Source organism: Bufo gargarizans, chromosome 4 (genome assembly GCF_014858855.1).
Source record: "Bufo gargarizans isolate SCDJY-AF-19 chromosome 4, ASM1485885v1, whole genome shotgun sequence".
NCBI classification, from domain to species: domain Eukaryota; kingdom Metazoa; phylum Chordata; class Amphibia; order Anura; family Bufonidae; genus Bufo; species Bufo gargarizans.
This window is the reverse complement of record NC_058083.1, coordinates 215,166,986-215,183,790: the sequence shown is the minus strand read 5'-3', so window position 1 is coordinate 215,183,790 and position 16,805 is coordinate 215,166,986. Positions and strand designations below refer to the sequence as shown.

The 16,805-nt window shown below is 46.6% G+C and overlaps 1 protein-coding gene across 1 annotated transcript in view; it reads left to right on the top strand.

The window, feature by feature from the left end:
- Positions 1-16,805, top strand: part of ABCC5 (ATP binding cassette subfamily C member 5) — a 112,686-nt gene that overhangs the window by 82,536 nt on the left and 13,345 nt on the right. The window contains exons 19-26 of the mRNA XM_044289346.1: positions 46-192; positions 283-412; positions 1,994-2,147; positions 5,945-6,073; positions 7,731-7,917; positions 9,389-9,478; positions 9,806-9,995; positions 10,093-10,252. Of these exons, the coding sequence (XP_044145281.1) occupies positions 46-192; positions 283-412; positions 1,994-2,147; positions 5,945-6,073; positions 7,731-7,917; positions 9,389-9,478; positions 9,806-9,995; positions 10,093-10,252 (1,187 nt within the window). The remainder of the gene's footprint in view (positions 1-45; positions 193-282; positions 413-1,993; positions 2,148-5,944; positions 6,074-7,730; positions 7,918-9,388; positions 9,479-9,805; positions 9,996-10,092; positions 10,253-16,805) is intronic.

The window sequence follows — 16,805 nt, the reverse complement described above, 5'->3', positions numbered from 1 at the left end:
GAATTACTGCTGTAAGTGGTTCTGAAACCTGTTTTGTTCCTACAGAACACTACGGTGCTGTTACACAATGAAACTGTCGTCAGTAACAGCATGAAGGACAATCCTCATGTGCACTACTATACTGGCATCTATGCTCTGTCTATGGTTATCATGCTAATCCTGAAAGCAGTGCGTGGCATTGTCTTCGTTAAGGTAATGAATTTTCAGTTTTTGGGGTATTCCCCCTTCCCCCGCTAACTCCTCTCCACGGATAACTAATATTCTTTGGTTTCATTTTTTCAGGGCACTCTTCGAGCTTCTTCTAAGCTTCATGATGATCTCTTTAGACGCATTCTCCGGAGCCCCATGAAGTTTTTTGACACAACCCCCACAGGTCGAATTCTGACTAGGTTTTCTAAAGACATGGATGAAGGTCAGTTTTCTAATATTCTTGGAGAGATTGTATCATGTAATTTGATAGAAAAGGATTTGCTGGTTCACAAATTGGCTGCAATTGGTATTTCTTTAAAATAAAAAACTATTCTGAACTTTTTTGTGAAAATGTAATGGTTTCTACATAAACAAACAGATGAACCTTTGAGGTTCACTAAAATGTATGTGCAATGAGTCACAAGAAATACTTAAAATGGTTGACTCACTTCAGCAAATGGCATTTATCATGTAGAGAAAGTTAATTCAAACCACCTACTAATGTATTGTGATTGTCCATATTGCCTTCTTTGCTTGCTTGATTCATATTTCAATTGCATTATAACCTTCTCGTTTCCATGGTTATGACCACCCTGCAATCCATCCGTGGTAGTCGTGCTTGCACCCTATAAGAAAAAGCGCTGGCCTACATACATTCCTGTGTTACTGGCCGCCATAGAGGCCAGCACTTTTTCCTACAATGTGCATTGGGCAAGCATGACCACCACTGCTGGATTGCAGGAGTGGTCATAGCCATGGAAAAATGAATCCAGCCAGCAAAGACAATATTAATCACAATACATTAGTAAGTGCCTTGTATTAACTTTCTCCACATAATAAATTCCATTTGCAAAAGTGAGAACTCCTTTAAGACTTCTTGTTTCTTTTTACTACATCACTTGCATTCCTGGTGTAAATAAAATACTCTATTACTGCATTCACAATTTGTAGGACTGTAATGAGGGACTCTTCTATATCAGTTTATCTCAATGGACACATGTAATACCATATTCCCCCTACAGTGGCCACCAGACCAAGCTTTCCCCAAAACTAATGAGTTCAAGGCGATCAGCTGGTCACCACCATGACTGCATTCTGCAACTGGTTGTTTCTGATCAGACAGCCCCTGTAAATTGATTCCCGTGCAGACAGCCATTGTCATTCTAATTTAACCAATTTGTGTCTGACATTTTTCATTTTCTAACAGAAACCTTTAAAGAGGACCTTTCACCGATTATGACACTGTGAACTAAGTATACAGACATGGAGAGCGGCGCCCGGGGATCTCACTGGACTTACTATTATCCCTGGGCGCCGCTCTGTTCTCCTGCTATGCCCTCCGGTATCTCCGGTCACAAAGTTATGGTAGGCGGAGTCTGCCCTTGTTCTTCTGTAGCGCTGGCCAATCGCATTGCAGAGCTCACAGCCTGGGAGAAAATAACCTCCCAGGCTGTGAGCTCTGCGCTGCGATTAGCCAGCGCTACAGCAGAACAAGGGCAGACTCCGCCAGCCATAACTTAGTGACTGAAATCTCCGCCTACTATAACTTTAGTGGCCGGAGATACCGGAGGGCATAGCAGGAGAACGGAGCGGCGCCCAGGGATAATAGTAAGTGCAGTGAGATCCCCGGGCGCCGCTCTCCATGTCTGTATAGTTAGTTCACATTGTCATCATCGGTGAAAGGTCCTCTTTAGGATGAATTTACAATACTCGTTTATGTACTACAATGTGGTATTTGAGAGCTAACCCCAATCTACATGAAATGTTAACCGATGAACATAATTCTAATCTCTTCTCTTTACAGTTGATGTCCGCCTTCCTTTTCAAGCTGAAATGTTTGTCCAAAATGTCATACTAGTTTTCTTTTGTCTGGGAGTCATAGCTGGTGTCTTTCCATGGTTCCTGGTAGCTGTCGGACCACTTATTGTCTTGTTCACCATTTTGCACGTGGTTTCCAGGCAAGTGCTATACTACAGACATTTTAGGGCTTAGCTGTTACAGGCTGGTTTGACATAGGGCAACATTTTCTGTTTAAGCTGATCTATTTGGTAAGGTTATCCAGGATTAGAACGAGGAGCTGCCTTCCAAGTCATAGTGTCACATCTGTCCACAGACTGTCTGGTATTGCAGCCTATCCCCATGAATTTAAATGGAGATGGTTTACCATACCACACTCGCTCAACCCATGGACACACACATGTGGCACTGTTACAGGATGAGATGGGAGTAGAGATTGAGATGGAGCAGACCCTCTTTTCTAACCCTAGACAAGACCATTTACTGATGAAAGGTGTGTTATGTTTACTAAAGGGGTTGTCCGATGACCTATCCTTAAGATAGGTCATCATTATTTGATCTTGGGGGTCTGACTCTCCTGCAATCCCTGAAGATCAGCTGTTTAAAGAGACCGTGGTGCTCAATGAGCGCACAGCCTCTTCCTAGGCCAGTGATGTCACATTCGTCAGTCACATGGTCTAGGCGCAGCTCAATCCCATTCAAGTGAGTGGGGATGAGGCGCAATACCAATCACAGCCGCTGTGCTTGGTAAACTGCAATGAGGCCACAGCTGCTTCTTCAAACAGCTGGTCGTCTGACACCCATCAATCTCAATCACATACTGATGACCTATTTTCTCAGCTGTCATTAGGGGGTAGACAACTTGTTGTTGTTTATGCTTTCACTGAGAAGCTGAAAATATCAATGACTGCCACTGTAATAGTATGCCGCACAGTAGCCACAATGTAGAGTTAGAAAACGACTAATAACCCCTTGGATGCTGCCATCAGCACACAAGAGTCAAAGCAAAGGTGGTCTTCCCCTTGGATTGTGTCGCTGGATATTTTGTGACCCTATCTATACCCTACCTTTTTATATGGGTAGATCGTGCAGATTCTATTGAAGGACCATAGTGCTGCCTGTCTGTGATGCCTGTGCAAACTAAGATATATCCTGGTGGAGACAGGCCAATGCGCTAGTATACATATAGGTACTTTAAAAAAAAAAATTCTACTAAAAAGTTTAAGAAAAAAATTAATAAAATGACAAAAACAATGGGAGTTATTTATTAACAGATATATACCACTTTTTTGCATATACTGTCAGGTCCATAAATATTGGAACATCAACACAATTGTAACATTTTTGGCTCTATACACCACCACAATGGATTTGAAATTAAACAAACTAGATGTGCTTTAACTGCAGACTGTCAGCTTTAATTTGAGGGTATTTACATCCAAATCAGGTGAACTGTGTAGGAATTACAACAGTTTGCATATGTGCCTCCCACTTGTTAAGGGACCAAAAGTAATGGGACATAATAATCATAAATCAAACTGTCACTTTGATTTCAATTCGATCCTTTGCAGTCAATTACAGCCTGAAGTCTGGAACGCATAGACATCACCAGACGCTGGGTTTCATCCCTGGTGATGCTCTGCCAGGTCTACTGCAACTGTCTTCAGTTCCTGCTTGTTCTTGGGGCATTTCCCCTTCAGTTTTGTATTCAGCAAGTGAAATGCATGCTCAATCGGATTCAGGTCAGGTGATTGACTTGGCCATTGCATAACATTCCACTTCTTTCCCTTAAACTCTTTGGCTGCTTTTGCAGTATGCTTTGGGTCATTGTCCATCTACACTGTGAAGCGCTGTCCAATGAGTTCTGAAGCATTTGGCTGAATATGAGCAGATAATATTGCCCGAAACACTTCAGAATTCATCCTGCTGCTTTTGTCAACAGTCACATCATCAATAAATACAAGAGAACCCAGTTCCATTGGCAGCCATACATGCCCACGCCATGACACTACCACCACCATGCTTCACTGATGAGGTGGTATGCTTGGGATCATGAGCAGTTACTTTCCTTCTCCATACTCTTCTCTTCCCATCACTCTGGTACAAGTTGATCTTGGTCTCATCTGCCCATAGAATTTTGTTCCAGAACTGTGAAGGCTTTTTTAGATGTCGTTTGGCAAACTCTAATCTGGCCTTTCTGTTTTTGAGGCTCACCAATGGTTTACATCTTGTGGTGAACCCTCTGTATTCACTCTGGTGAAGTCTTCTCTTGATTGTTGACTTTGACACGCATACACCTACCTCCTGTACAGTGTTCTTGATCTGGCCAACTGTTGTGAAGGGTGTTTTCTTCACCAGGGAAAGAATTCTTCAGTCATCCACCACAGTTGTTTTCCGTGATCTTCCGGGTCTTTTGGTGTTGCTGAGCTCACTGATGCTTTCCTTCTTTTTAAGAATGTTTCAAACAGTTGTTTTGGCCACGCCTAATGTTTTTGCTATCGCTCTGATTTTTCTTTTTCTTTCTAGCCTAATGATGGCTTGCTTCCTTGATAGTGACAGCTCTTTGGATCTCATCTTGAGAGTTGACAGCAACAGATTCCAAATGCAAATAGCACACTTGCAATTAACTCTGGACCTTTTATCTGCTCATTGTAATTGGGATAATGAGGGAATAACACACACCTGGCCATGGAACAGCTGAGAAGCCAATTGTCCCATTACTTTTGGCCCCTTAGCAAGTGGGAGGCACATATGCAAACTGTTGTAATTCCTACACCGTTCACCTGATTTGGATGTAAATGCCCTCAAACAGTTTGCAGTTAAAGCACATCTTGTTCGTTTCATTTCAAATCTATTGTGGTGGTGTATAGCGCCAAAAATTTTAGACCTGTGCCGCTGTCCCAATATTTATGGACCTGGCTGTATCTGTCACAGATTGTGGTACAGCAGGCCCCCCTCATTTATCATTTTCTATGCCTGTTTTAGGCGTAGAAAATGGTCTAAATATACGCCAGCAAGGGAGGTGGTGTAGATTTAGACAGGAGGTGGATAAGCTGATGTTATGCAGAGGCCGGCGCTGCTACATAAATTTGGCGCATCCACCACGAGCTAAAGGGGTATGAAGACTGGCGTCTAAAACGCCAGTCTTAATAAATGACCCCCAATATTTTTACAGTTTATACATACTATTATATAGTAATTACAAAACGAAAATGTACACATTTGATATAACAACCTGTTATTGTAAATCTAACCTTATTTAATGGGATATCTGGGACATCGATGGCCTATCGCTAGGATACACCATCTGTGTCAGGTACAGGTCCCATGTCTTGGACCTGCTCCTATCCCTAGAACCAGACCCCTGAAGTGAACACAGAGCAGCCGCACATTCACAGCCACCCCAGCGTTCACCACTATGGGAGTTCTTAATATAGCTGAGCATTGGCTCAGCTGTTTCAGGCAGTGAAAGGTGGCCACGCTAGTTTGCTCTCCATTCACCACTTTGGGAGTACCTAAAATAACAGAGCACGCTCACTCAGCTGTTTTTGGAACTGCCATAGCTATGGATGGAGGGTGCACCGCACATGCGCGGTGTGCTCTCCTTTATATTTGGGAGCCCTGTTCTCTAAATAGGTTAGAGTTCCACCGCTGGGATCTGCTACTAGCTGACATTGATAGAATATCCTAGCGCTATGCCATCAGTGTTTCAGATGGGAATACTCCTTTAAGGTGAATAGTGTATAATAATCACTAACCTATATCTACCCCAAAGAATTTGAAAATGCTTTCAGGGGCTAAATCACTATAAAAATTGAAATCTTATAAATGCCGAGAGGCAGAAACAGGTCATTGTCTTCAAGGGGTTAAACAACCTGTAACTGCAAACAAATTGTCAAGAATTATGTGAATATGTGTTTTTTTTCGTTATTGAAAGTAAATGTATATTGTTTTCTAGGGTGTTCATTCGGGAGTTAAAGCGGCTGGATAACATTACACAAAGTCCATTCTTGTCACACATAACATCTAGTATTCAGGGACTTTCCACAATTCACGCATACAGCAAAGGGCACGAGTTTCTGCACAGGTCAGTGCCACATGTTTACCTTGGCATTTTCATTATATTGTGTGGTATACAGTGAGGAACAGAAGTAGTTGAACACCCTGCGATTTTAGTTAGAGTTAGAAATTGTGGAGGGGTCTGAAATTCACATTGTAGGTGCAGTTCCACTCTGAGAGAGAAAATTTAAAAAAACATTTCAGGAAATCACATTTTATGATTTTTAAAGAATGTATTTGTCTTGCATTGCTGAACATAAGTATTTGAACACCTGAGAAACTCAGTATTCATATTTGGTACAGAAACCTTTATTTGCAATTACAGAGGTCAAACGTTCCCTGTAGTTCTTGACCAGGTTTGCACACACTGAACAGGGATTTTGGCCCACTCCTCCACACAGATCTCCTCTAGATCTGTCAGGTTTCGGGGCTGTCGCTGAGCAACACAGAGTTTCAGCTCCCTCCAAAGATGTTCTATTGGATTTAGGTCTGGAGACTGGCTAGGCCACTCCAGAACCCACTCTTTGGTTATCCTGGCTGTGTGCCTTGGGTCGTTGTCATGTTGGAAGACCCAGCCACGACCCATCTTCAGTGCTCACAGAGGGAAGGAGGTTGTTGCTCAAAATCTCACAATAAATGGCCCCCTCTCCTTAATACAGTGAAGTCGTCCTGTCCCCTTCGCAGAAAAGTACCTCCCAAAGCATGATGTTACCACCCCCATGCTTCACAGTAGGGATGGTGTTCTTGGGATGCAACTCATCCTTCTTTTTCCTCCAAACACGACAAGTGAAGTTTAGACCAAAAAGTTCTCCTTTGGTCTCTTCTGACCTCAGGGCTTTCTCCAATGCCTCCTCTGGATCATCCAGATGGTCATTGGCAAACTTCAGACGGGCCTGGACATGTGATGACTTGAGCAGGGGAACCTTCTGTGCAGTGCATGATTTTAAAACCATGACGGCGTAGTTTTCTACCGACAGTGACATTTGACACTGTGGAGACAGCTCGTTTTAGGTCATTGACCAGCTCCTCCCTTGTAGTTCTGGACTGATTCCTCACCTTTCTTATCATCAGTGATACCCCATGAGGTGAGATCTTGCATGGAGCCCCAGTCCGAGGGAGACTGACAGTCGTCTTTAGCATCTTCCATTTTTTAACAATTGCTCCAACAGTTGATCTATTTTCACCAAGCTGCTTGGCAATTGCCCCGTAGCCCTTTCCAGCCTTGTGGAGGTCCACAATTTTGTCTCTGGTGTCTTTTGACAGCTCATTGGTCTTGCCCATGGTAGTAGTTGGCATCTGACTGTGGGTTGGACAGGGGTCTTTAAAGAGCTCAGACAGGTGCTACTAAGTTAGATTAATGAGTGGCGTAGAGGTGGACTTTTTAAAGGCACAGTAACTGGTCTTTGAGAGACAGAATTCTTGCTGTTTCTCAGGTGTTCAGATACTTAAGTTCAGCAAATAAATTCTTTCAAAATCATACAATGTGATTTCCCCCCCCCCCCCCCCCCCATTTTTTTTTTTTTTTTTTAATTCTGTCTGAGTGGGAATGCACCTACAATATGAATTTCAGACCCCTACAGTGGGAGAACTTGCAAAATCGTGTTCTTGTATAGCAGCTGTTGATGGTTGATATGAATATAGCAATGTCTTCTTTTAGCCTCAGACTTTTCGATTTGCTTTTCCAGGTATCAGGAGTTGCTGGACAGTAACCAAGCCCCCTTCTATCTGTTTAACTGTGCCATGCGCTGGTTGGCCATACGGCTTGACATAATTAGTATATCGCTAATCACTACTACTGGCCTTATGATTATTTTGATGCATGGGAGCATCTCTCCGGCATACGCTGGACTTGCAATGTCATATGCAGTACAGGTGAGTGAAGGATTTATGGAATTGGATTTCCGTTGTGATATTCCATACCATTTCAGTTTTCTAGTCATAATAATCTTTATATAGCGGCAACTTATTCTGCAGCTCTTTATAATTCAGGGTTTCATGCAAACAGTCATAAATGGCATAGCAACAGACAAGTCAATAATTAGAACAAGAGGAATGAGGGCCCTGCTCTCAAGAGCTTATAAAAGAATCCTGTACCCATGTACTATGCCACGATTAGCTGAGCAGAGTGGGCTCCTGCTTTGTCAAGTTAAAAGTCCTGCATGTCGGCATTAAGCTTAGCAAATCGGGCAGAAGTAGGAGCCTGCTCCACTCAACTAATCCTGGCATGAAACATGGGTACAGGGTACCCATGTGCTATGTCAGGAGTTGGTAAACCTTTGGGGGGCACAGGCAGAAGCAGCAATGTGTGCTCCTGCCTGTACTCCTTGTGTTGTGGTCCCATTAATAAAATGTACAGTCCGTATACCGCTGACAAGTCAGTGTACAGAGAAGTGAATTTTAAGCACACAGGGAAAGGTGCGCTTTAAGGGGGTAAGAAGTGTAATAAAAATGCATTAATTATATTACAAAACTATTAGGGCATTAGGGACATGTTCACAAAGTCATACGTTCCTAATTGTATTTCAGCATGTTGCTGTGTATACATTTTTATCGGCGTGCACAATTTGGCGTGCTGTTCCTTCATAAGATCAGTCATATTTAAAGTGGGCAAGACAAATAGAAATACCAAGTCAACTGTGTGTGTGTATATACGCAAGTACCGCAGCTATAGATGACTAACCTGTTTAAAAGGGTTGGCCACATTCTGGCTACGTTTGGTTAATGTGTATGTAAAATAACTATACAGCACTTACTAATGTAGCCATTCCTTATATACTGCACCATTTTCTATATTTTATAAGGTATGCCTCCTCATTTGCCTGGTCACATGACCCTCCATCAGCAGCCATGGTATGAACAAGACCGCACAAAACTTGGCAAATCGCTCAGTCTCTTCTATTCACACACTGCACTTGTACTGTTGGGAGCTTAGTGCTCTCTGTGAATAGAGGAGGCTGAGTGATTTTTGCCTGGTCACATGACCCTCCATCAGCAGCCATATTATGGACAAGACCTCTGTGTGGAGAGCACTGAAGAAGGGGGCATGGCTTATGAAATATAGCAGACTGCACAGAATATTAACAAAAGCTGTATTTGTAAGTGCCATATAGTCATCTTATAAACACATTGGTTAGCAGTAACCAGAAAATGACCATCCCCTTTAATAAAAAACCTATTCAGAGAATGATTTTTAGCCCATAAAAGGTGCAATGCAATTATTAAAAATGTCTCTTTACAGTGTACATGGCCTTCAAGCTGCAGTAACCTTTTCTGCTTTTAAGTAGTAGTGGATGCGTTTGCTATTGACTTTTATTTTATTTTATTTTTTTGTTTTAAATTCCAGTTAACTGGATTGTTCCAGTTTACAGTCAGACTTGCATCAGAAACTGAAGCTCGATTCACCTCAGTAGAGCGTATCAGCAATTATATCAAGGTAAGCATCAATATGTATCTAAGATTTCTGCATGGTCTGTCCTAATCGCCTGTGTGCACTCGTGTGCGTTCTTCAGCAGATTTCCAGTCTTTCCTCCTTCCTGTGAGAATAGTTTGTTGTGCTCCTTCCACTGGGACTTGCAGCATTATTTTTCCCAGGTTAGGCCACTTTCACACGGTTAGTGTTTGTATTTTTCATCAGTGTTTGTAAGACAAATAGTTTTCACTCCTGGTTTTGGCTTACAAATACTGACCATGTCAAAGTGGCCTCGGGCATGTCCCCATCATCCATTGGTATGATTCTTTATACAATCCTTTTTCTATTTAGACTTTGGCCCTTGAGGCTCCTGCCAGGATTAAAAACAAGGCACCCCCTGCAGACTGGCCCCAAGAAGGAGAGATCATTTTTGAAACTGCAGGAATGCGATACAGAGAGAACCTACCCTTGGTACTGAAGAAAGTGTCATTTACCATCAAGCCGAAAGAGAAGATTGGAATTGTGGGAAGGACTGGCTCAGGTGAGAGAAGTATCATTGTACGATGACATCATTTGATGTCTTTATTTTTGCAGTTCAGTACTTTTTAATCCTTCCAATATAAAATTTTATCCTGTAGGGAAGAGCTCCCTGGGTATGGCTCTTTTTCGACTTGTGGAGCTTTCTAATGGTTGTATAAAAATAGATGGTGTAAATATCAGCGACATTGGCTTGGCAGATCTGCGCAGCAAGCTCTCGATTATACCCCAGGAGCCTGTCTTGTTCAGTGGAACTGTCCGGTAAGCACTTTTAAAATATGTACGGTAAGTCCCACCCTTTTCCCCATGAACTGATGCTTTCACTCCCGAAATATGGCTTCTAAAATACTCCTTTTCCAATTTGTTTGGGCTCACTTGTGCAAACATTTAGCGACTTTTTGCATTTTTACACCATTTACTCCAGTTTTGAAATATAGGTGCAGAAGCGGGCATGGTTACGGTTAGCTATGTTAATGAGTTTTACGTCAGGTTTATCATTGAGACTTATTTTAAAAGTTGCAAAAAAGAAATACAAAATTTCTCGCCCAGTTTCCTTGGGGGACACAGAAGACCTTGGTATAGCTCATCTCCCTAGGAGGCGTGACACTAAGTTTAAACTAAACTGTTAAGCCCCTCCTCCACAGCTATACCCTCAGCCTGGAGAGAGAGACTGCCAGTTTTTTGCTTAGTGTCCAAGGAGGCAAGACACTCCCTGCTCTGCAGGGCTGTTTTCTCCTCGTCTAAATTTAGATTTTAACTTTTTTTCTTTTCTTTTTGTTCCAGATCATCAGGGACAACAGAGACGCACTAGACCTCTCTGCTTTTCCCGGGGTCGAGCTGCGCCAGTGCCGGTCACCCGCACTGCTGCCTCCCCCACAGAAGGCAAGGTGGACCAGGGCAGCCCAGCTCCCCTGCATCCCGCCAGCGCAAGGGTCGCCCGCACGCCAAGTCCCTCTTCCAGCGTCCTGCCACTACGGTGCCAGTAGCTGAAGGGGCGACCCTGCTGGAGTGGACCGAGGGTGAAGACGGCTGTGGTAAGAGTGGCTTCTCCAGCCCTACGTCCCCTCCCTCCCCGGTCTCCTGCGTGACTGACCCCCATACTGGTAGCCTATCCGAGCAGAGTGGCTATTGGGTGGCCCTGCTGGTCGGTCCCTGGGGTGCCGCAAGGCGGCAATCTGCTCCCTCTCCTCCCCTCCATAGATCATACCGCTGATTGCAGGACGCGCGCAAAGAGGGGGCGCTTACCGGTGCGCTGCTCAGGACCTGCTGCCGCTCCTGACGGCATGGGTAATCCTGGGCGCCGCAAAAATTTAGTCCAGGCTTCGCGGCCTGCTGGGCCGCACCATCCGGTGCTCCTTCCCGGGCCCTGACTCTTCCGGGCCGCGGGGTGGGCACCCGCGGCCTGCATTGCATGTTCGAGCTATGCTCCAACTAGGCCCGGCCGACCATCGGTCAGGTTGGCCGGACGCCGCAAATTTGCGCCCAGGCATCGCGGCCTGCTGGGCCGCACCTCCACGCTCCTCTCGGGTCCCTGATTCTTCCGGCCGCGGGGTGGGCTCCCGCAGCCGGCATTGGCTAGAACTGTGCTCCAACAGGCCCCGGCCGGCCGTCGGTGCATTCCGGCCGGGCGCTGCATAGTTTGTTCAGGCTTCGCGGCCTGCTGGCACAATTCCGGCACTCGGGGTGGGCACCAGCGACCGGTACGGGGGCTCCCGCGGCCGGCTTAGGCCCGGTCGGTACTTTAAATACTTGCGGCCCGTTCAGCCGGGCGACGCTAAAATTTAGGCCCCGGCTTCACGGCCTACTAGGCTGCAAAATTCAGGCCTCTGGGTGGGGGGGGGGAACTCTCCAAGCGCGAATTCTTCCCGCTTGGAGGTTCCCCCACCCCCAGGGGTTCGCAGCGCTCTCACTGACGGTGTTTGTTCTCTTGCCAGTACGTTGCTGGCCATGTACATGGCCCCATCCATGGTGGCACTCTCACTGGATGCGATGCTGGCCATGTGAATGACCCCCATTTCTGGGCGGAATACTGCACTCACTGGATGCGTTGCCGGTCCTGAGCATGCCCTCTAACTTGGGTGGAATGCTTGCACTCCCATTGGATACGGTGCTGGTCTTGTGCATGGCCACCCCTTATTCCATGGGCGGCATTTTGCACGCTCACGCGATCCACGGCTGTCCTTGTTTATGTTGTGCTGGACTGGTACACGTCCCCCTTCATTGGCGGAGTGGTGCACTCTCATGAAATTCGGTGTTGGGTGGATTTTTGCACAATCACTTAATGATGGTAACCCTGTGCATGCCCCCTTTCACTAAGTGGACCTTCCTGCGTTCTGCTGGATATGTGCGGCCATGGGCATGGCCCCCTTCTGGGCGGAATATGGTATGTCCTACTTTTCCGAAGTAGGTACTCGCCTTGGCATCCTCCCCTTTTTTGGGCAGGCCTCTGCACTCTTGCCGACTGCAGTGTTTGCCAGGTACATTTCCCCCCTTTTCTGGGCGGACTGTTTGCGTTCCATCGCATGCAGTACTAGTCTTGTGCATGACTACCTTTCAGGTTGCACTTGCACTTCCGTTGTTACGGTTGGACTCTGGCTGATCCTTCACGGAGTGACTATTTTTTGCAGTGAGCGGACTTTCTTGTGCGCTCTGTCCATTGTTTGGGCCGTGTATGCCTTCTCCTCCCATAGGTGAGTTGGCCTTCTCACTGCTTACGGGGCTACTCGTACGTATGCCTCCCTTTCTCCTGAGATATACTTTTTTCTCTTGAGATACGATGCTTGCAGCAAGCCTTGCACTATTCTCTAAAGAGCTCATTCGGTCCACCTGTGTGAGCCTAAGGTGGTGTTCAACAAACAGCAGATGAATGCCCAATGTATTCAAAGGTATATACCTTATATATAAGTAGACGGGCTCTACTTGTTCGCTACTGCACCGAGCTGGGTGGTACTCATTCCTTTCGTTGGCCTTTCCGCCCGGGGTGTGTTCGTGGTCCCTAGATACGTACCCATTCGTCCTCCCGCAGCATTGTTTCCCTGCGCTAGTGGTCACATGGTCGAGAGTGCTGTCTGCAGCGCCCCTCGAATTCTATGTTGGCTCTGGTGGGACTACGGTTCCCTCGCCTACTACCATTTCCTCCCCTTCGGATGCGGTGTGGTATGAGTCCTTCCGGTTGGCACCCTCTGCGCTTCAGTCTGATCTGTTATCAGGTTCGGGACGCTCTTCTCGGGAAGGTCACCCAACTTCTCTTGGGTGCTCGCTTACCCAGGTCCGGTGGACCTCCACCTTGGTGCGAGACGGTGTACCGGGCGTCTCGGTGTAGCGGGGTTTTGCTCTTGAGCTGTCCTGTGGCTTCCCTGTTGGCCACCCCTCCTTTCGGTTGGAGGGTGTTCTGCCGGCCTCTGGCTCGATTGCCTTTTCTCGCCGGCTCTGTTTGGCTCCCGCTCAGTACAGATCACTCTGATGTGGCTTTTGTGTATCGGCCACGCTTCAGAGGCTGTTCTTTCACTGCCCTCCCCTCTGGGGAGTGCATGGTTGTTCATGTGGATGGTTCCGGTGTTCCTTTTGGCCTTGTACTGTCTCCCTTGTTCACACTGGCTGTACTAGCTGTGTGCCTATTTACCGGGTCTACCGCATTCTGTCCTCCCGTTGGGTGCAGATTGCGTTTTTTCCATTCTGGGCAATGGTTCTACTAGGGACTTACCTTCTCGGTAACTTGGGAGGACTACCATTCGGGCAAGATTGTCCTTTGATCTCCCACACCGGGACTGTAGAACGTCTTCCTGTGGTGACTACATCGGCATGGACTTTAGCCTGTTTTGTCCTGGCATCTGGCGGTTGCGGGGCGGAGCCTTCGGTTCCTTCCGTCTGTCCTTCTGCTCCCCCACTCCGGGTGGATGCGGGGCAACGTTGCTCGGGGGCCGACGGGACCAGTTTTGCCGACCATTCTGCCCGTGTTACTGGTCTGCGCCTGATCTCATTGGGTTTTCACCCGCTTGCCTAGGCGACCCTAGAGGGCTCGCTGGTGTTCGCTCCAGGCCGTGTTTTCGTCCAGGATCTGTTGTAGGACTTAGGGTTTTTACCTGGGGTTCTGTGGGAAGCTGGGCGTTTCCCCCACTCTGCCTTTCTCTCTCCATGGTTCTGTCTTTCTCCAGTCCGACCTGGACCTGGGACTGGGACCCTGTTGCTTGGAGTGTCAAGTGTCGGCGCTGTCCTTCCTCTTTTGGTGTTCCCCGGCCCTCTGGGCCTGTCAAGACCTTCTTCCATGGAGCGACTCTTGGGTTCCTTTTGTACTGCCCTCCGGTACCGCCCTGGGATCTACATGCTGGGTTCTTGGCGCTCCTGTCTTTCCTTTGGAGCCGTTACAGTAGTTCTCTCTACTCCTTCTGTCCTGTGCGGTTGTGTTTCCGTAGCCATCGTGTCTCTGACGGGTGCCTGAGTGGCGGCCCTTCTTGTTCCGAGCCTTATTTCTTTCCCCAGGACAGGGCTGTTCTCCATCCCGTCTCTTCCTTCCTTCTGAAGGTGGTGTTTGTCGTTCAGTTCAGCGAGGCATTCGTCCTCCCCTTCCCACCCCCGGGAACGGACGCTTCAGCGTTTGGACGTTGTTTGGGCCTTGCATTTTTCCTTGGAGATCTCCGAATCTTGTCGATGTTTGGTCTCTTGTGTTTCCGGAAGGTCCGCACAAAGGGTTGCGGCCTCCAGGCTTTCCTCCGCTTTCTCAGAGTGGCTGTTGCTGTGGTTACCGCACCAAGGGCAGGGTTCTGCTTTTGGTGTCACTGTTCGTTTCACCAGAGCGGTCGGTGCCCCCTGGGCCGGAGGCATTGGGCTTCGGCCATGCATTTGTGCAAGGCGGTCACTGATCTTCCTTTCACGTCTTACCGAGCTCTACAGGGTGCATACTCGGGCTTCAGCGGATGCTGTCTTGGGCCGCCTGGTCTGCAGGTGGCGGTTTTCTTGATGCCTTCGGGTGCCTCGCCTTGGTGCTGTGGTCCCTCCCCTCTTGGACTGCTATTGAACGTCCCAAGGTCTTCTGTGTCCCCCAAGGAAACTGGGCGAGAAAACGAGATTTTTGTATAACTTACCAGTAAAATCTCTTTCTCACTCTTTCCTTGGGGGACACAGCACCCACCCATTCTTTCTTTGTTTTTCTCTACACGGTTTCCGAGTTTGTTTTACCCGTTGGGTAGATGGCTTGTTGGTTCCACTTGTTGGGCTTTGCCTTTTCTCACTACTTGGACACGCAACTGGCAGTCTCTCTCTCCAGGCTGAGGGTATAGCTGTGGAGGAGGGGCTTAACAGTTTAAACTTAGTGTCACACCTCCTAGGGAGATGAGCTATACAAAGGTCTTCTGTGTCCCCCAAGGAAAGAGCGAGAAAGAGATTTTACTGGTAAGTTATACAAAAATCTCGTTTTCAATCTCGCTTCAGTAGGAGGGTGAGTAGGAAAACTGGAGTAGCTTTTCTAGATGGAAGTTTGAGGTTTTAAGGATGAGACAAATTTATCAAATGCCATACAGCATTTGATAAATGTGCAATTTAAAATTTCTAAAAGGCTCTGATACGTTGCCTGTAAACCACGCTGCATGTCCTAAAATGGGTTCTATTCACACACAAGTCAGCAGCCAGAAAGTAGTAATGTAGGACCGTGCTGCTTTCTCCACCCTTCAGGAAGCCAATCCTCACTTGTTTGTTTCACAGGTGTATAGTCAGCACAGGAAAATTGTGATCCTCATACAATCCACAGTCCTCCTTTCATGAAGGACTCTGTGATAGACCAGAAGATCACACCAATAGTGAAGCACCAGGTTAATCCTGGCCACTGGATATCCCCCAAGGGTCAGTGTGGTTTAAGTGCTTCGATCCCAGCGAACTTAAATCCAAATGTGCAGGTACACTATGTGTGTCGAGACCCTTTTTAATATTTTGTATGTGTTCTTGTATCCTTATCTTTAGTTTTATGGTCGTTCTCCCTACATACTTGGAGTTACAGGTTGATCAGGAATTTTATCTCCTAGAATGGGGTCATTTTTCAAAACTGCCCAGTTCTTTTTGATCGCTTTTTTCAAGAAGCCCACACTGCGTGAAGAATGTAAACCAGAAATCTTTTTTTCTCTCAATCTTTCTTTGTTCATTGCTTCCTTCTAGACTTTTGCTATACCTATTTAGTTCACTCTAAGTAGCCCTTTTCCAAAAACCTCTCATCGATGATCTGGCTTTGTGCTTTATAATCATCCCTATCCGTACAATTTGCATATATTATCTTAAATTGCCCTTTCGGTATATTTTTAAGCCACGGTTCATAATGACAGCTAGTAGTGGCAATATATCCATTCACATCAGTATCTTTGAAAAAGGTTTTGGTCTTAAAAACTTCACTCTCAATAAAATAATAAAAATTATAGAAGTCGCACTGATGTCACTAGTAAATTTAAAGGGAACCTGTCACCCAAAAATCGCCTATTAAGCTGTTTACAGTACCTTATAGTGCTGTATAGTCGTTTCCTGATGCACTTTTTGTTAGTTTTGCCGCATGTATGCTCAGTCAGAAATCGATGTTATATTCAGCTGCTGCCCCGTGCTTCAAGTCAGGCTTGAAGTCACGGGGGCAGCGGCCTCGGCGTCTTACATGGCCCTCTCCCCGCCCCCTGCCTCTGTGACTGACAGCCGAAATCCGATTCCGGGACCGCGCTCAACGGCCGCATGCGCAGTAAAGGGCGGCAGGAGCGCGGTCCCGGCTGCCGCGCGTACTACGCGCCGTCTTACTTTCGCCGCACTGCGCATGTGCCCGACATCCTGTATCAAACGCGCCCGCGCC